The following is a 20,844-nucleotide window of genomic DNA, read 5'->3' on the forward strand; positions in this document are numbered from 1 at the left end:
AAACCCTCCAATGTGGCTGAACTGTGGCCTGCAAAGATGCGTGAGGCCAAAAGTCCTCCACACAGCTAGAAAAGACTCATTGCAAGTTATCCCAAATGCTTGGTTGCTGTTGTTGCTGCTGCTGCTAAGAGTGGCCCAACCAGTTATTCGGTTTAGGGGGAAATCAAATTTTTAGGGCCACAAGTTTGGGTTTTTTCTCTCTTAATAATAAAAACCCTCATTTGAATACTGCTGTTTGTGTTTACTTGTTAGATCTCTGGCTAATATTTAAATTTAAATTTGTTAGACGTCCTGAAACACTTAAGTGGGACACACATGTAAAAAGATGAGGAACAACAAGAGGGAATAAACTTTATTCACACCACTGTACCTGGTTTGACAAGAAACATCAAATTCACCAATTAGCTAATCATTTTCAGTGTGGCCGCCTCTAAAAATACAGTTTGTAGCATAGATAGATAGATAGATAGATAGATAGATAGATAGATAGATAGATAGATAGATAGATAATTGCCAAGAAGGAATCATTGCTGCTCAAAATTATCGAAAGGTCTATAAAGCCATTTCCTAGCAGTTTAACATCCATAACTCCATAGACGGGAAAAAAAATAATAAAGTGAAAGTGAAACAAATTTAGGTCAGCTTCCAATTTTTCCAGGAGTGGCTGCAACACCAAAACATGCAAAGCTAAGAGAAAGCCACAAGGTCCGTCTTAGACTCGACCGTCCTTAGGATTACTAACATTTGACTTCATGATGAGGGGACTGACTGCAAGCATGTCTTCTTTTTTAAGGATGGCCAAAAGACAGCCTCTTTGCTCTAAAAAGGACTATGGCAGAAAAGCTTAGGTTTGAAATGCTGCATCTGAATGAATCATAAGTCCATTCGCCAGAGGAGACCAAGCGATGTTTAACCATGTTGCGCAGCACGATGTTGGGAGAAAACCAAAAACAGCATATCAGCACCAATATATGCTCCTCCACCAACAACAAGCATGGTGGTGGAGGAGGAGTGATCATTTGGGTATGTTTTGCAGCCCCAGGACCTTTTCTCATTGCAGTCCTGCAGCCAACCATGAACTCCTCTTTATGCCTACGGAATATAGAAAATATCAGTGTGTGTGTCAGTAACCTATACAATGATTTTTGCTGTTCAGATCTAATTACTGAAATAAACTACCTTTTTTTATGATAATCTACGTAGTTCATCGAGATGCACTTGTTTCATGTGTACTTCAGCCTTGATCAGGTCAAGAACCTGTAAGCAGCTGACGCCTCCTGATGCGGATAAAAGAAAGAACAGGCGGCTCACTTGTTCCAGTTTTGATTTGATTGGATGTTAAATCCCCCTCTGAGTAACCATTCTGCCGGGTTTTAGGCCTACCCTCCATCTGCGTGTCAGACTGCACTGCGCTGCAACCGAACCGACCTCGGATTTCTACGGCTATTTTTATTATTGTTGTCATTGGTAAACATCACTCATCTGCGTGCCCAGGCCGGCTTCTCATTGGCGGAGACGATTGTCTCTCGCGGCACTTCCGCCCGTTTGTCGGCTTTTGATTGGTCTGCGCCGTGTTCTGGCCCCGCCCTCCTCTTCACACCGTGGTGGGTCTGAGCGGTTGTGTCCCCGGTCTGGCACGTTCCTGGCTAAATCCTCCACAGTGTAAAAAAAATTGGACCCCCCCCTCTCATTGAACCGGGCCATAAAACGAACCCTTTGAATTAATCCTATCTGGCACTAAATTCCTGCTCTGCACACCCCTCAAATTCTGTACCAGACACCTTGGACTGGAAGATGGCGGTGGTAAGCGGGATGTTGGGGTCGGCTATAGCCCGGCTGGAGGGCCGAGAGTTCGAGTATCTGATGAAGAAAAGGTCGGTGACTATCGGCCGGAACTCTTCCCAGGGCTCAGTGGACGTCAGCATGGGCCACTCGAGCTTCATCTCCCGGCGGCACCTCGAAATCTTCACCGCCGGGGAGGATGGCTCGGGCACGAGGGAATTCTACCTCCGGTGCCTGGGAAAAAACGGGGTGTTTGTTGACGGGGTGTTCCAGAGGAGAGGGGCGCCACCTCTCCAGCTCCCACGAATGTAAGTGTAGCGAGTGGCGTGGAGTGAGCCCCGCGTATTAAACGTCCTCGTGCTTTTTTTTTTTTTTTTTTTCCTGTTGTGTATGTGTGTGTGTGTGTGTGTGTACTGTTATTGTTGTGTTAGCCTGCAGCGGCGACGCACGTGCTGCGTCGAGCCTTACGTGCTCTTCGTGTGTACAGCAGCTACGTCACATGAAATCTCCATGTCAGACATGCTAATGTGACACTATTACCGCTTCTCTCTCCGCACAAAACACAAGGCACGTTTGAACTGTACTAACATCCTCCTCCCGTTATTGTTTTCGGCGACATGTCTTCTTGGCTTTTGTGTTGTCACTTGTCCTTCCGCTAAGGGCTTTTTTTCTTCTGTTGTCTGCAATGTCCCACATGTGGAAGCTAGCTTGGTACGTAAAGGGGGGGAATTAGCTGATTTTAATTCTCCCACTTCCGCTGTTTTTACATGTGCCAACAAAAAAAAATGATGATTGTTCTCAAAACCTTTTGTGAAAACGAAGACCAATCCCGAAACGAGGGGATGTTCTGTTCCGAGAGTTAAAATTGTCCATTGCTGCTGTTAAACATGGTATTATACTGTTACCAACAGCACTCTGTTGAATGGTGAGCGTTGTCTAATTCATCCTGACGTATAATCCATTGGTAATGGACCCAAATTGCGAACATTCTTGTTAAGAGGGAAGTGTATTTAAATATTAAGGAGTTACAAATGAGAACCCAATAAACTAAAATAAACTGAAGTGCAGAAACCCGGATCAACAGACAGGGGTCATGAACTAAACAAAGCTTGAAAAGCTGAAGGGAAGGTTCGGTACTGAGCAGTCGGTATCTTACCTGCTATAGATGACTTTCTTGCTGTCTTCTTTTAGTGTAAGTCCAAGTTAGATCACACACCCATGACCTTTTTAAAAGTTTTAGGACAACACAAAACCCAAAAAAAACGCAGCAGGCGTGTTGCGAAACCTTTACGCTGTCATCCCTTTTGCGTTGGTTGGTTATTTGGACAGATGTTTCAATGTTGTTGTTTCAATGGTGGGAAGTTTTCCATCCATCCACCCATTTTCTGTACCCGCTTATCAGCGCAGGGTGGCACAGGGAAGCTGGTTCCCATCTCCAGCAGTGGTTTTGGACGGGAGGCGGGGGTACACCCTGGACAGGTCGCCGGTCCATCACCCACACATCCATCCACGCTCGTGATCACGCCTACGAACAGTTCAGACGGATAACGAGGAGGCGTGTGGGAGGGAGTACCTGAAGAGAACACATTCACAGGAAGAGCATAGTAACAGAATAGCCTGGCCAGTCAGACTAAATTACACGGAGCGTAAGTCAGTCTGGTGAGGCTCCGTTCCCTTCAGCCCAAAACAAACCGGACCAACCACAACACAGGAGGCAGGACTTTATGATGCCTCCCTCTCAGCTGCAGAATCACCCAGAATGCAGCGGCGCTTTTCTGCTACCATAGCAGTCAAGATACATACGGAGATTTTTGTTGCTTGGTGCCTTGGAAGATTAAGAAAGTACATGTGAGTACACCATGTATCCTGTGATTAAAAAAAAAAACTTATTTTTATTTTTTTTAGACAAAAGCAGCAACAACAAAAAAACGTTCACTGAATAGTTTGCTCGATGGCACGACAACTTTCACAGACTACAAATTGAAAAAATCCAGCGTCGCTTAGAGCTTTTTTGCGTCACATCTGTAGTTGTCCGATTGGTTCTCACCTGATGACCCTGTTAGTCCCGCCTTTGAAATCGGGCTCTACCAGCTCCCTACCAGACAGACTTATGCTGTCAGTCTGGCTGGCCAGGCTAGAAACAGAATGCACATAGACCCCAATACGGGATTCGAACCACAGACTCGAGCTACAAAGCAGCATTGCTAACAAATGCGTCACTGTTCAGCCCCTGCACGACCCGCTTTGACCTTTTCGCGATCGCAGTAGTTTTAAGACGGCAGAGGTGCAGTTGGTCTTGGCCCACCCCAGACGGGCATTTCACATTCGGCCATTTTTGTAGTTTACTGGACGACGGCGTGATGAATGCCGTGGGTTAAGACTCCCAACAACCGAACATTTTGACTTACCCACTTGTAGCTTTGGCATCCTTCAGCTTGGACTACAAAATCGCAGCAAAAAATAAGAACGGCAGATTCACGGATCTGGTTTGCTGGAAAACCAGGACCTTGTTTAGCAGTTCTGGAGTAAATAATGTAATGTAATGTAATTGTTAAAAAAACGCAATAGACAGAGAAAACTGGACAGCTTGAAAGATATGACCCAGACAGAATATAAAGATATCTACACAGCTCCTGGAGCGACTACATTCAACTTTTATGCACTTCTGGAGACTCAAAATATACTAAAAAAAAGTATTTAGGGGATGAAGTTTGCATGATATGTCCCCAGTAACCGCTTCTAATGCTTTACAGAAGCTCTACAAAAATCCAGAACTATCCCCTACGTAGTCAAATATGTCATTAATACATCTGCCATGCATGTTCATTTTGAATATGAACATGCATGGCTGCACAATTAGAAGAAGACTGAACAAGTATATGTGGTCTTTTCTCTAAAAGGTTATGGCAGAGTTTACAGACTTGGATTTAACAGTACCACCAGGGCATTAGAGATGAAACTAGATGTTTAACAGCCCTTTTCAGCATAATGACATCAGCACAAGCGCCTCATGCCAGCTGTCCGGTATGGTAGTGGAGGTATGATGATTTGGGGGCGGTTTCGCGGCCGTAAGACCCAGGTAGCTAGCAGTGATTGACTCAACCGTGAAGTCTTCGTTGGACCAGGTTATTCTAGAGTCAAATGTGCAGCAAATCCACAACAGACTGGCCAAGAACAGATTCAAGGTATTGCAAATACCCAGTTCGTCTCTGGACCTCAGCCTGACTGAAACGTTGTGGTGAGAGGGTTTGTGCACACCAGGGGGAACTCTTAGTAAAGACTAAATACGTTTTTCTATCCATACCATAGAACTAAAAGATGATCTGGACACGCATCACTGAGAAAGTAGGGTTATGTCTCTAGTTATGTCCTCCATTGTCTAGTTTTCTCAGCTTACTGTTTTTTTTTTCACCCATACCTTTTTTATTGGATTTTTGTACATTTTTAATTTGAGCTACATAAGATCTGTTGAGATTTACCCATTAAGATTTGTGCTGCTGGCCTAAATATAGCCAAGCCCATTAATAGAAAATTAGACACTTTAACCAGGATCTGTTATATAATGGTGTTGTGAATCTGACTCTTCCTCTCTGGGCTTCCTTTGGAGCAGCTCGGCATGCTGGTTCCCTGTCAGAAGGCTCGTCTCCGCAGTAACGTCGCCCCCTTCGCTTTGTCTTGCAGGTGCTGCTTCCGCTTCCCCAGCACAAGTATCAAGATCACGTTCACCGCCCTGTCCAACGACAAAAAGGAGCCAAGGAACGTGCCGGAATCACCGGTCAAATCTGTCCAGCCCCAAATCTCACCGCTAACCATCAACATTCCCGACAACATCGCCCACCTCATGAGCCCGCTGCCCTCGCCCACCGGCACCATCAGGTAGTGGGCCGCGTCGGCCGCCAACGCCGGCAAGCCCAAATACGGAGCGTTCCCGACTCAAGACATGCGCCTGACTCTGTTTTTTTTTCCCCCCGCAGCGCCGCAAACTCGTGTCCGTCAAGTCCGAGGGGAGCGGGGCTCTCCAGCTACAGAACCGGCCGTGTTCTCGCCTCGGAAATCATAGGAGACAACTCGCAATCAGAAAATGACAAGGAGGCCTCGGGTGAAGACAGCCCAAAGGTGAGAGAACTACTGCAAAGACGGCTGTTGTTGTTTTGTTTTGTTTTTCTGTGTGGTGGTTCTGGGGTCCGTTCTTCGTACGTTGCTTAAAACATCTGAGATCAAATGACACATCCAAGATGATTTCATTGGGCTAATCCTGATCCGGCTAATTGGGTTCTTCGAACACACCTGTTGTTTATGATTAGTATGGCTGGATTGAGTTATCTGAGACAACTGTGCGTTCATGCGTTTGTTTAAAAGGAAATGTATCGATAGTAGAAACAATGATCAGCAGCGCTGCTATTGGCTGTTCAGCATGGCCAAAGAACGCCCACAGTTTTTCTCCCAGCAGAACAAGAGTTTTTAATGGAAGTTTATGCCGAATTTGAGTCATTAATTAAAACACCTCAAAATCTGTTAAAGCCAGGAGAGAGGGCTGGCAAAAAGTAGCAGACAAATTAATGCGTAAATACTGTCCATGGTAGATGTTTCTATCACTTTCTACAGTATGAATTTTTGCATTTTAATAATTTGATATTAACTTTGTTCTTAAAAATATCAGAGCCTCCACGGGACCCACTAGAACATGGGGACAAGTAAAAGTGAAATACAAGAATATTCTACAAAATGTTAGCCTTTAATTATTATACTTTATTTTAAAAAGGCACTTGTTATGTGAAGAGATCCAAATTTCAGTGTCATTCCTTAGACACGGGAAGTAAAGGACTCATGCAAACTGGGAATTTTAACAAAAAAAGTGTTTATCCATAAAAAATGAAGTTTTTCCTTTTCCAAGTCATCCACAGTTTACACGGTAAAACTGTATTGCTCCGTGTCTAGATAATCCATCCATAGTTTTTTCTAATACAATATACGGCTCGACAGGAAGCAAGCCTTTCAAAGTAAACTAAACTTCACAATAAAATGGCCTGAACAAATCTTTTTACTATAGGATAAAAATAAAAAGCAAACCATCATACAAATAACTTAAATATTTTCTATTTATGGCTCTAACATCACGTTTTCCTCTTTAAAAGCCAGTGTTAAATGATGTGTTTGTCTGTTTATAACAGCCACCAAGAAAAATCTCTACACTGTCGCGCTGCGCTAAAGGATCCTGTCTATTGCGCAATACGCGATTAATTCGAAAAACTCTGCAAATTATTCTTGCACCTTCCGCAACAGGTTGCTGTCGTAAAAATGGACATGGCTACGACAGACCTCCCTATCTCCTCCGCTTATACAGCCGTGATCTAATATTGTTTACATGAAATAAGCCTGCTCTCAAGCAGGCTTAAGCTGGCGCACATGTTGCTATGACAACAAGTGCAGGAAGTCTTTCGAAGAACCAAACGATCCAAGATCATGCCAAATCGTCAACAATGAAATCCTGCTAACTGAGTTAGCGACGTACGAAGAACGGACCCCTGGTCCAACAGCTGGTAGTTCTGGCAGGACACAGAAGTTGGTGTCAGTCTTTCTGGGTATGTGCATGTTTGTTCAGTCAGAGGAGTCTGCAGATCTGCTGTAACGCAGACCGCTGTAGGAGATCCTTCGCAGCCATCACCATCTATTATGGCGGTTTGAAGAAACTGACCCGTGTTTAAGCATGTTGGTGTACATTAACGCGACACCGGCGAGGAGAAACATTAACACGGACCTCAATGACACCAGTTAATCTGTTAACGATTCTAAGACTGCTTCTAAACAGCTCGAGCTCCATCATTCTGCAGCGAGAAGATCATTGGTAAGTTTAAAACCTTTAAGACAGTTGCTTATCATTTGATCTTCCCTTGGTTAGATCATGCAAGAAACTGCAAAAAAAAAACAGAATTAGTAGGTCACACTTTAAAGTTTATGAATGGATAATTAAGGAATGGTTAAACAAGAGTTGCCTCTTCTTTCCAAAAACAAGATGGTGGAGCAATTTATTTCTGCAAAGTTGCATCCGACCGGTAGAACGACACCCGCTGAACAGATGGGACCAAAGTAGAGATGTAGGTCTGAAGGAAAGGCGGCGCATCCCAACGCACTGAAGGCGCCTTCATAGCCAGAGCGGGCGCAAGTTCCTCCACGGTGACACCAGAGGCCGATAAAGTCCGAACGAAAGCAGCGTTTTAAAGGCGTTGCTGCTAAAGGTCCAAAGGTTGTCCTAGAAGCCACAGAATCAAGAATCTTTGTTTGAGACAGACACCAGCTCAGAATGTTAACAGATAATACATGCAGACACAACAAACGCGGTATTTTCACACGTTATGTATGGATGGGACCGTTGATGGTACTGGACAAACACTTCTGAGAACCTTAAGTGTGCAAAATGGTATTTTTTAGATAATGAATGAATCTCTCAATGCTCCCTCTCTGATACATTCACCCCCGCAGTAAATTCTGTGCAGTAACTTTAAGTCTACATATACAGAACTGTGCATTCAGACATTCCTGAGACATTAGTGTGCAAATGGGCATTACAGGTGGTGTGATTGTAACATGGAACGCAGCATGAGGCGATAGCCCTCACAGCTGTTTCTCAGTCTGTTAGTTTAGGATTTTACGTTCCTGAAACATTTAGCTGATGGAAGCGGGTCACACAGGGCATCGCCCGGGTGGGTGGGATCAGTGGCAATACGTCTGGCCCTTCTCTGGACACATGCTGCATAAACTGTGCATCCTACAATCCCCTGTGCTGCTCTTACCACCTAATCCTTCCTCTCCTGCACTTTGCAACTCCCATACCACACAGTTATGCTAAGACATAAAATCACTTTTATTGTAGCTCTTTAAAAGAAATTTAACAGCTTAGTGGAAAGTCCAGTCTGTTTTAGTTTTTCTGAGGAAGAAGAGCCGTTGTTGGGCCTTCTTCACTAGGTGGGAGGTGTTTACGGACCAGGAGAGATCTGAGGAGATGTGAATCCCCAGGAACCTTATGCTGTCCACTCACTCCACCACCTCCCCCTCTATGCAGAGAGGAGCATGTTCAGTCTTCCTGGACCTCCTGTAGTCCTCTAAGACCTCCTTGGTTTTGCTGGTGTTCATGATCAGGTTGTTCCTGGAGCACCACTGTGTCAGATTGTTGACCTCCTCTCTGTAGTGGGTCTCATCATTGTTGGAAAACAGACCCACCACAGTGGTGTTGTCCACAAACTTCACAATCATGTTTGTGGGCTGGATAGCAGAGCAGTCATGGCTGAAGAGGCTGAGCAGAGCAGTGGAGAGAATTGTGATGTACTTAGTTTTTCCACCCAGAGCCACTGGGATTTTCCTGCTTTTATTCATTAAAAAAGTCAGATGTCCTTTGTTGTTGTTTTTTGGTTAGTAATTGATGTTTTAAAGGACCTAGCAAAGAGCGCTTTGGGTTTTCTGTCCTGAACTGGAAAACAATGTTCTGTTAACCATGATGACAGACACATCCATTTCTCTTTGTTTTGTTGTTTCCACAGGACGACTCCAAACCGCCGTACTCCTATGCACAACTAATAGTCCAAGCTATCACCATGGCTCCAGATAAGCAGCTAACTCTGAATGGAATATACACCCACATCACCAAGAACTACCCCTACTACAGAACAGCCGATAAAGGCTGGCAGGTCAGTCAGCTCCACGCAGTCGCCTCATGTTTTTCTGCAACGCATCAACTACAGGTAGATCCTAATGTCCAATGGTTGTGATACTTTGGTTGATTATTTAGATGTGGTCCGATTCTGAGTTCTTTCTGAGAGCTTTGGTTAACAGCATTTTATAAACTGCTTTTCTTTTTTACCTATGGGTTAAACTGCAAACATGTCTTTGTTCACTGTAAAATGCTAATAATGGAAAAAACGTTACCAGGTTATAGATCTTTCCCTGTCACACACGTTCTTATACATAAAACTGCTTTAGATAATGTATGCAACAAACCCTTGATGAAGTGTTAACAGAAGCCTTTCGGAAAGTTAATTCCCACTTTTGGATCTGGGAAGAGTGAGCTCACATTCTTGCAACACCCGGCAGAGTTTGGTTTGAAATTATGTCCATTCATCCAAGAAGTTTGCTTCTGAAAGAGACGCACACCTCTCAAAAGTAAAATAAAAAAATTATATCACCGATGGAAAAATCTTTATTCTCTTTACATCAATCAAATCTTTGTTATGATTGCTGAGCTGCTTTTTGCGTGTTTCCACCGGTCTTTTCAAATATTTGATGTGTTCCATGTCTTTGAGGATGGAAGGCCTCCTTTCCATCACCCTAATCTTTAGCTCCCTCGTCAGATTCTCACCAGATAGAAGTTGGGACATCAAAATGTTAATATAGCTTCCAGTCAAAAGAAACAAGGAGGAGGACCTAAAAGATAACCTCAATTTGTCAGGGGCGTAAATCATTTTCGGTTTATCCGTCTAACTTGACCACCATAAATATTAAGCAATTAAATCTTTCTTTGTTTTTGTAAAACAAACTTGATGTGTTTGAAATTGAAAGGACAACGTATTTAATCCTTACCACGGCGTTTATCAGGCTTTGTGTTGGCTAAGATCGTTTCTGAACTAATGAATCACAACCTCAGCCTTCGTCACCAAAACCGCAACCCATCAACTACAGAGCCGAAGCTACAGACCTCAGGTCAGCGTTAGACCTAGAGCCGGTTCCTGCTGAAAATAGCTGGGCTCTAGTGCAAATCTTTCCAACAGCTGCCCTATCTGCAGACTTGAGGCACATTTGGAGCGCCTGAAGATGCTTTGATCCAAACCAGGGGTGTCCAAAGCGTGGCCCGGGGGCCATATGAAGCCCGTAGAATAATTTGTTGTGGCCCTCAATCTCAGTTTAATAATGGTACAGTTTGGCCCCCCAGCGATTGGAGCTGATACAGATAGACACTTTTTGTAATTTCTTATTGGCTTAAATGAAAAATGTTAGCTTCAAAACACAGTTTTCTTTTATTATCCGTGTTTTATTTTGTTTGTTTGTTTGCTTTCATTTTATTATCATAGTAACTAGGGCCACAAACTTCCAGCAACGTTTAATTCAAACACACCCATTCATTAAACTTAAATTACAGTAAAAGGTTTGGAAAAGCAGCGCTCATTTTCGCTGCTAGGCACAGGCTGGAAACAAAGAGACGCCGTGCTCCTTTTCTTTTATAAAGGCAAATGCTGGAGACCCTTCTTTAGACCCACAATAGTTTGGTCTTATTTACTTTGTCACCTTTAAATACAGCATGTTTAATTTATTGCTGAGTAGGTCAAAAGGACACTGTTGGACAGTGCAGAAAGTTTGGACCCAGCTGATCTAAACTGTTGTATTTTAGTTCTGGGTAAATATTTAGAGCTGTTGTCGTCCTGGAAGGCGAACCTCCGCGCTGTGTAAAGTCTTCTGCTGCTTCTGACGGGTTTTCCTACAGGACTGCCCAGAATTAAGCTCCAGCCATCTCCACGTGACCTTTGACCTGCTTCCTTGTCACTGCTGGGGGGAAAAAAAAGCAACTCCACATTATAATGCTGCCATCGGCATGTTTTAAGTGTCAACATGGTTTGTTAGGGTAGATGTACTTTAGCACATTGTTTGAATGCAGCAGTTGCCCTTTGGTGCCATATGTGGGTTTTTATAAGGCACACTTAAAGTCCAAAAATTTCTCAAAAGTTGATGGTGTGTTTATAATCTGGTGTGCCTTATATATGTTTGCTGTTGTGCTTACTGACCAATTTTTATGTCGTACAATGCGTACAAAATCTACGTAAGTAAGTAAGTACGACTTTGGTTAGCAACGAAGCCGCTCCGCTCAATAGATATTGGGAGCATTATGGTACACAGTGTCACTACCTGATTGGACCCCTGAGCTGACTGCCTGACACTAATGTCTAAACTAGAAGTGCAGTCATGTAAAGGCCCCCGCGTACTCGGGCGTAGTTCACTCAGCGGAGGTCCGCACGTACTCAAGGCGGACTTTGCGTGGACTCCGCGCATACGGGTACGTGTCACACTGTAAACTTCTCGGAGGCAAGAAGTCTTTACATCAAACTGACACAGAGTTCCATACACTGAGCTGCTCCAGGAAGGAGGACACGCGGCATCACAGTCCCTCTCTGCTCTCTGCTAATCACACATTTTACCATCCGCTTCGTCCCACTGGCAGAAAGTCTGTGAATTGTAGGAATTTGCCACAAGAAATGTAGGCAACAGTGTGCTCGGGCCCAGAGTACGCCCTAGCAACCATAAACCTAGTACGTTAATTCAATATAAAAGTGAAGTTTATTTTGGCCTTATGTTAGAAACATAACAGTGTAGTCCAACTACTCTGTCCTGCTGATAGAGACTGATAGCTCTGCCTCTCTCAGGAGAGATCTGTGTACATGAAGGGGCGGAGTGATATTACACACACACTGGGGAAGAATATTTAATGCGCCTTATTTTCTGAAAAATACGGTATATTTCCATAACGGCAGTTAACAGCAAACAAGACCCTTCAGTGAAATGCTCAGTAAATCAAACTCATACCAACACGATGCAGCCATATAGAAAGCTTGGATTCAATGAGTTTGTCTAATCTGGCCCTGAATGTAATGCAAGTGCAGTCCTCCTATGGTCACATCTGCTCACTGTTCAGGTTCTACTTCTCACAGACATTTTTTGTCAAAGAGACAGGGGGAGGGTTAAAAATGCAGCAAAAAAAAAAAAAAAGAACAGCCCATATGCAGTGACATCATAATGTGTCTTGTTTTTGCCCAGAACTCGATCCGCCACAACCTGTCCCTGAACCGGTACTTCATCAAAGTCGCCAGGTCCCAAGAAGAGCCGGGCAAAGGTTCGTTCTGGAGAATCGACCCCGCCTCAGAGGGCAAGCTTATAGAGCAAGCCTTTAGAAAGCGCAGGCCCAGGGGAGTGCCGTGCTTCCGGACCCCAGTGGGGCCCCTCTCCTCCAGGTACCTCTCCACCCCACCCATTCACCTGTGCGCCCCCTGTTCCACGTCGCTGATTGTTTTTATTGGCCCGTCGTCGTTTCAGGAGTGCCCCTGCTTCTCCCAACCACATGGGGGTGCTGTCTGCCCACTCCAGTGGGGTCCAGACCCCAGACAGCCTGTCTAGAGAGGGCTCCCCGGTTCCCATGGAGTCAGAGACCCCCCCAGCACCACCAGCCCAGACAGCTACAGTCCAGCCCAAACTGGCGGTCATTCAGGAGGCTCGCTTTACACAAAACTCTCCAGGTAAAACTGGACATTAGACGTTTTTGCAGGTTCATGAGCAAATCCATCTGTTTAAAGTTTGTTGCTAAAATAAAGTTTCCTTTTAATTTTATTTAATTTTACTTTCAGGCTCCCCTCTTAACAGCCAGCCCGTGTTGATCGCCGTGCAGCGCCAGATGCCTCAAACCACCATGAAGCCTGTGACCTACACCATGGCAACCCCAGCCATGGTAACAACATCAGTAAGCTCTGCTCCTGTCATGCAGACGGTGCATGTGGTCCACCAGATCCCGGCGGTCACCATGGCAACCGTCGGCGGGCACTCCGCCTCAAAAGAAAGCTTAGCGCCTCAAGAGAACGGAGGAGGAGAGCACCAGGAGATCAAAGGTGATTTCATCAGCAGTGTTCTCATCAGGCGTCACGCAGGCAGCGCTCGCCGTTTCACACTCCCCCCCTACCTCCCCCCCTCCTGTGTTGCAGTCAAAGTGGAGCCGGTCCCGTCCATCACGGCTTCTTCTATAGGTGGAGTCAGCCGCATCATCCAGAGCTCCCAGGCTGCTCCCTTGACCACCGTCACCATAGTTCAACAAGCCCCGCTCGGCCAGCACCAGCTTCCTATCAAGGCTATAACGCAGAATGGGACTCACCTCGTGCCCATTAGCACTGCTGCTAGTTCAGGTGATTCAGCAACACACACACACACACAGGTACACAGGTTGGAACATAGTGGGGACTGGATGGGACAGCAATGTTAATGCAGAAAGCATGTCTGTTTTTTTTATTGGGGGGGATTTTAAACCTGCACTATGTTGCTAAAACTATTGGAATAGCCTCAGTTTGGGATCAGGGTGGGGATTTAAGAAAAGATTCAGGAACAAATATAGGCTTGAAATATACTATATCTGCTAAAAGTATTCGCTCACCCCTAATGGACACTAGGTGTTCCGATCACCTCCATGGCCACAGCTGATTAAAATCACATACCTAGTCATGCAGACAGTTTCTACAGACAATTGTCAAAGAATGAGTCGCTCCGAGGAGCTCTGTGAGTTGCAGCGTGGTTCTGTGATAAGACGCCACCTGGAAATGTCCTTGTTCCTAAATATTCCACATTTAAGTGTCAGGAATTTTTATAGCAAAGTGGAAATTAAAATTTAAACGTAAATTATCTTGATCACATGTTTGTCTTTCGTCTAAAGACGTGTGACCCAGTCTTATCATTGGATCATCAGTAGTGAAGCTAATATTTTCGTTTGTAGAATATGAGTTTGTGAAGCTAACCTTTTGGTTGGCTGTACCTACCGCTGCTGCATGGAGCGCAGAGGCAATCACCTGTCTGCAGAGTCAGGCGCTACAAACCTCCAAACTTCATGTTGCCTTCAGATTAGCTCAAGAACAGTGTGTAGAGAGCTTCAGGGAACAGATTTCCATGGCTGCATTCAACCCATACATCCTCAAGCGCAATGCAAAGTGTCCGGATGCAGTGGTGTAAAGGTCTAGAGCAGTGGAGGGATGCTCTCTAGAGCAGGGGTGTCAAACTAATTTCTATATGGGGCCACTTTGGCATCATGAAGTCATTAAAAGGGCCGCTTGCATGTGTAGAGACGATACTTTTCATTTCATAATTTCATTCCAGTTCACACAGTAGTATAAAAAATGCACAGTAACATAAAAGTAGCACCCTTAGGCCCAGTTTATACAGTTTATCTGCAAAAAAAAGTTGATATTGGGGTGAGTTACACGTACAGGAGGCACAGTTTTAGCCACTTTATACACTTTAAAAGGATATATGCCTTTTTTTGGCTCTCGAGGGCCGGATAATTTACCTTGACGGGCCGGATTTGGCCCGCGGGCCTTGAGTTTGAAACCTGTGCTCTAGAGTGATGAAGCGTGTTTCTTCATCTGGCCATATGATGGACGAGTCTGGGTTTGGCGGTCGCCAGGAGTGCGGTACTAGTCTGACTGTATTGTGCCGAGTGAAGGGTTTGATGGAGGGGTGGTTCTGCTTTGGAGTTGTTTTTCTGAAGCTGGGTTTGGCCCCTTGGTTCCAGTGAAAGGAACTCTGAACACTTCACCATACCAAGAGATTTTGGACAACTCCATGCTCCCAACTTTGTGGGAACAGTTTAGTCCCTTCCTCTTCCAACATGACTGTACACCAGAGCACAAAGCGAAGTCCACAAAGACATGGATGAGAGAGTTTGGTGTGGATCACCTTTACTGGCCTGCATTAGAACACCTTTGGGAGGAATTGGAGATGAGACTTCTCGTCCAACATCGGCGTCTGACCTCCCAAATGAGATTCTGGAAGAATGTTCAAGAATTCCCAAAAGAACCCTCCAAAACTTGAAGCTCAACTCCAAAAGAGTTGAAGCTGTTATAGCTGCAGCGGTTAGACAAACATCGTAATCATTTGGATTAATGATGGGATGTACTTCTAAAGTCAACTATAGGCAAAAATACAATTAAACATTGCCTTTAACACTAGAGAGTATTAATTTGTTATAAAATCGAAAGAAAGACATTTGCCTTCACCATGACGCCGCCTCTTTTCGTGTGGGGTGCGCTCATTTCATGACATCGCTCTGGAGCTGCTGCAGCAGCATGGTACCACCGCTTCTGGCAATTAGGCTCGTCTTTAGGAAGGCTGAACAAAGTCAAAGACCTCTCGCAGCTAAAAAAAAACATTTTTGCGACTTCAACATTATGTTTTGGGCTTTAAAGGGTGACATATCAATCGCACTGCATTGTGGGATACCTGGGTATCGGGAAACAGGCTTTTGTTTACATAGCCTTCATCCACAACGCTGTCTCTGTTTTCGGTTCTTTTTTTTTTAACAAGTTAAAAACAAACGTGCTGTGTCATTAACTGTCACACTGGTTTACGGGATCGCTTCGGGAAAAAGAACTATGGGTTGAGATGTTTCAGTTTTCCAACTCGGAGATAAATCCAAGGAGCTCAGTTCGCTGAACTAACACATAGGCTCTCAGTGGACCCTGGATAGCAGCTATAAGATGACCAAACCACCCTCAACCCTATATCCCAATACATGTGTGTGTTCAGGGCATTTCCAGGCTGGCAAGTTTGAACCAAAGGTGGTTGTGCTGTTTAATGCGCCGCTTTCAGCAGGCTGCTAGCGCTAGCCTAGCCAGGTGAGGGTAGCCACCAAGGAGACCCTCTGTTTCCTCCATGCAAAAGAGATTGATTTGAACTTTAGATCATAATTATTCCTCACCCCTTGGGGGCTATATCATTACAACTGAAGTCACTTCAGAAGTAATAACGGGCATGTGTGTTTCTCAAAGCTTTTTATGCTGTTTTACATGGAGCTTTTAGCAAGCTGCTAGCCTAGCAAGCTCAGTGTAGCAAACAAAGTGAAAGTAAAGGAAATTTACTAATTTTTGTGAACGCTCCCTTTTTCCTAAATAAATTAACCAATAACTATTTCTGTGGATGCTAGGCTAAAATATTTTTTAATCAAATTTGGCCGGCAGACAGAGCAGAGGAGTAGCACTTTGAGGTGAAGCTGTGTTGTTTTCGTACCTCTGAAATGAGTTTTCTTTTTAAAAACAAAAATTTTAGGAACCTGGACCCGCCCAAAGTCGTTTTGTCCTTGCGCCCTTAAAGACTTTACATTTCTGAATTCTTTGCTGGTATTAAAAACTTACTCTGTTGATGAGATGGAAGGAAAGCTCAGCTTCTGAGAGTGAGTGACGGTGGCAGGTTATGTAAATCCTCTGTCCTGTTATCATGCTCACATGGACCAATCTATGAGATTTTCTTCGAGACAGCGAACCTTTGGAACGGGGTCTTGCTTGTCTCGGTACAGTCTATCACCTTTCTCTTTAGTACGGTCCATTTTTCAAGCACTTTAGGTCTTCACCTCTCACAACATTTCATCCTCATTAACTGTTGCTGTGCAGATTAGGTGCTAGAAGAGCATCTTCGTCTCAACTTTGAACAGAAATGATCATGCTTATATACAGCTCCCTTATGTTCGTATGCGATTCAAGGCGGGTGAACAACTACTTTTAAATTCATTGTGTATCTTCATTAACATTGCTATCGGCCCATGTTTAAAGCTGTAGTTGATAATCCTGTTCAGAAACAATTTTTGTTATACTGGATGAAATGGTACATCCATCCTGACTGTCGTCAATACATTATGTATTCAGAAAAAGGAGGTTAAAAAATTAGATCTCTGTGAGAGCTGCAGGCGGTAAAAACTTTGAAAAATCTTGTCAACCGGGCCGAATAGCAGGTATTGGTCAGAGGATTGGTCCCCCCCTCAAGTTCTGAGGATATTGCCTTATCTATTGGTTGCCAAGCATGCAAATCATTGTGACGCACTCAAGTAACGCCAGTGTGCACGCTCCTTGTTAGTTTCCGCTTGCTTGCTGTGCACGCGCACTTTTAGTGTTTATGTATCCAGTTAGGTTAGCGGTTAGCTTTAGGGTTAGCTGTTCATTATAGCTCCGCTGCTCACACTATATACTTTGAACATGGCTGAGAGTTGCAAGAAGCAAACCACATTCATGTTTATAAGAAGAGGAAGGCCTCGGAGGAAAGAAGCAAAACCAGAGTGGATTTGGGAGATTTTTTTTCACGCGATCCCCCTGAGGGAACGGAAGAGCAGGTAAGACGGTCTTGCACATGTGCAGTTATTCAAAGAGGGTCTTGGGGAAACTTCCCGAAGAATCCCAGACCTTTTAACATATCGGGATCGGTCCCATGAGTAAAACTGGCCCAATACTAATAACCAATGTTTGTTTCCCTCCTGTTGCCATTTACATATGTTTTTTTTTATTTATTTTTTTTGTGGTCTGTAATTGTTTGGTCATATGGCATTGGCTGTTGTAGCAGCACAGAAATGTTTTTTTTTTTTTTTTTATTGAAGCAGAGAAGCTCAGGGGGGTGTTTTTTCACATGGTCAAAAGGATAGGAAAATGCATATAATTCATCTAATGTCATTAAGTATTGGTTACCAGCCAAAGCGGCCCTATTATCGGATCTCAATATCAACCGAAATTTTCATAACAGTGCATCTTTCATTTTCTGGGATAGACAAACACTATAAAACCAGGGGTTCTGTTGACGTCTCCGAGGTTTATAAGAGAACATTAAGGATAAACAATATCATGAACACTAAGCGGGCGGGTCAGGGAGAAAGATTTGGATAGGTTAAAGCAGAGTTGGGTTTAAAACAACATCCCAGCCCCACAAATTCACACAAATCAGGCTTCTTCCATAATCTAAAAAGGGATAGTGACTGGTACATCTGTTAACCCATCAAGGCAGAGCTACCCGCCTAAACTCCCAGGCTAGGAAAACAATAATCACAAAAGCAACTACGACACCCATGCTAACTCTGGAAGAGCTGCAGAGATCCACAGCTCAGGTGGGAGAATTGTCTCATTAAAGGTTAGGAATTCAAGACACACTTGTTGTTAAAAGCAGACAATAGAGTAGATGGATAATGGACGTCAATCTGTCTATTGGGAAAACAAAGGATGCATTTCCTGCCGCCGTCACTGCAGCAACAGTCTGCTGAGTGTGAAGCAGCGGCTCCCTGCACCCAGAGCTAGGTTTTAATAAATCCTGTCTTCTGCTTCTTTGCAGCAAACCCTCTCCATCTCCTGGCAACGCACGCCTCGGCCTCAGCCTCCCTCCCCACCAAGAGGCAGAACGGAGAGCTGCAGGATCAGCCCGAGTCGAAGAGGGTGAAAACCGCGGAGGAGGACAGCGGCCAAGCAGCGGCTGCTGTGAGCAGCAGCAACAACGGCACCACGGACAGCGCCGGCGAGCCCGACGACAAGTAGTCCCCCCCCCCCCACCCGATCCCTAGCCCACATCTGCCGGGCCTCATCCCTCCATCTTCCATCCCACCCTCCACCACCATCCTCAAGGTGCCAAAAAGAGAAGCACTACCGATTGTGCAACCCCTCCCGCCCCCCGCCCAACCTCCCTATCTGCCACGTATTTAATAGCAGAAAACACAATGCAAAAACTAGAGACCAAACCGAAAAATGAAACAGAAGCATAGCTGATGACTGTGAACCCCCCCCTCCCCCCACGCCCAAAGTTTGAGACCCAGAGAGCAAGAAAGAAGCAGAGACCGAAGAAAGGAAAGTCCAGACATAAAAAAAAAAAATGTATCCATGCAACTTCCCCCAAAGACGAACAGGAGTCTCCTCCAGGTAGCATTACAGTCAAGTGTTAAACCAGTAAGCGGCATCATCAGTAGGCAGGCCTGTGGACATGTGGACATTCCCATCTTTGGCAGCTAGCCTCCACGTCGACCTACCTAACCGAGTCATGAGTAGAAATGCAGTATTCCGTCGTGTCTTTGGATCTCTATGGAGTGTTAGTCCGTTTTTTCCGAGGCACAGCTGCTGTCTAGTAATAATCCAGAGCAGGAAGCGCCGTGAGCGGCCTCTTTACGAACATCCAAACATCTCAACGCGGTCTTCTGGGAATCTTTTTGTTGCCGTCTTTGTATGTGGACTGTTTGGTGACATGAATGTAGTCTTACTTTTTGTTTTATTTTAATTTTTAAAATTTTATTTTATTATTTTTTTTTCCTTTTAAAGAAAACACTATGGAGTGGGTGCTCTTCTGTTTCTGCGGATGAAACGTGGTTCTCGCTGTACATCAACAGATCTTTGTCATATTTTCCAGATATCCTAATTAAAAAAAAAAAAAAAAAGTATATTCCCGTGTGTATTCCGGCATACGTGTCATTGAGCTTGCATGTTACAGATGTAGAAACAAAAGTACCAGAGCAGATAATCTGAATACGGAACTGAAGAAAACTTAGACTGAATCTACGCTATACGATTCTGACCTGTGCTGCACTTAACCTCTTATTGTTTTTTTTTTTTTTTTGTTTTTTTTATTGTTTTGTACTTGCTCACTTGTTTTCCCCTCGTCATCATCGGCTGTGTTTATCTTTGTGTTGAAGTTGATTCGCTTGGTTTTTCTTTTCTTTTTTTCTTTTAGGCGATAAAGTAAGGCTTTTCAGCTTCTGTCCTATGTTCTATGGGCTAAAACAAGTGATAGGTGTTCGTTCTGCTTCAGTGGAAAAATGCTTTTTTTTTTTTTGTTTTGTTTTTATAAATTTATTTAAACACAGATTCTCTCAGTTTGTATTTCTTTGAGTAAACCCTCTCAGTTGAGCAAATACAGACTCTATATCTTTATTTCTTTGTGCAGAAATGGGGGGAGGAGGGGGGCTCCAGGGTCTTTTAATGAAGACGACCGGAGCAGGAGGGTGATTGTTCTGTTGAATAATTACAAGTTGTCAGTATCCGGCCTGCAGTACAGAACTCTTGATTTTGTATAAATAACCACATATTTAGCTTCTCCTGGAGATTGAGATCAGATCCAGACCCAGAGATGGGTTCTGCCATCTTTAAAATTCCGGTCTCAAAAGTGGCCGTGGTTCATGTGAAGTCGATTTCTCAAACCTTAACCCGGCGTTACATCAGCAGCAGGAGGTTATTGATGATAAATAACCTCCTTGTTACTGAGACGTCAATAATCAACATCTTACGTACAGTTAACATTTGTTGCAATGCAGATGTTTATCCTTAGGTTTGCTCACTGATGCATGTTTTCATAGTTTCATCTCAATGTGAGGAGGGAAAATAACAAAGGTACCAAAAATTCCTTCTTTTTTTTTTGGTCATGTCATTAAATTTAAACGATCCTTCAGTAAAACAGCATTCAGAGCTGGAGAATCTTTATTAGCTGTCTATATTGTTTGAAGGTTGTTTTCTTTTTTTTAAGCCACTGACTTTGAAACTCCCCTGT

The 20,844-nt window shown here is 44.1% G+C and overlaps 1 protein-coding gene across 1 annotated transcript; it reads left to right on the forward strand.

Moving 5' to 3' along the window:
* The first annotated feature begins 1,577 nt into the window (after positions 1 to 1,577).
* On the forward strand, positions 1,578 to 20,212 carry LOC105920190 (forkhead box protein K2). The gene is made up of 9 exons (XM_036142332.1): positions 1,578 to 2,090; positions 5,464 to 5,658; positions 5,757 to 5,898; positions 9,318 to 9,464; positions 12,577 to 12,770; positions 12,853 to 13,052; positions 13,161 to 13,418; positions 13,512 to 13,709; positions 18,652 to 20,212. The coding sequence occupies exons 1-9, from the start codon at positions 1,795 to 1,797 to the stop codon at positions 18,849 to 18,851; spliced, it is 1,830 nt and encodes a 609-aa protein (XP_035998225.1). The 5' UTR covers positions 1,578 to 1,794; the 3' UTR covers positions 18,852 to 20,212.
* The last annotated feature ends 632 nt before the right edge of the window (positions 20,213 to 20,844 follow it).

This window comes from Fundulus heteroclitus, chromosome 10 (genome assembly GCF_011125445.2).
Source record: "Fundulus heteroclitus isolate FHET01 chromosome 10, MU-UCD_Fhet_4.1, whole genome shotgun sequence".
Classification (NCBI taxonomy): Eukaryota; Metazoa; Chordata; class Actinopteri; order Cyprinodontiformes; family Fundulidae; genus Fundulus; species Fundulus heteroclitus.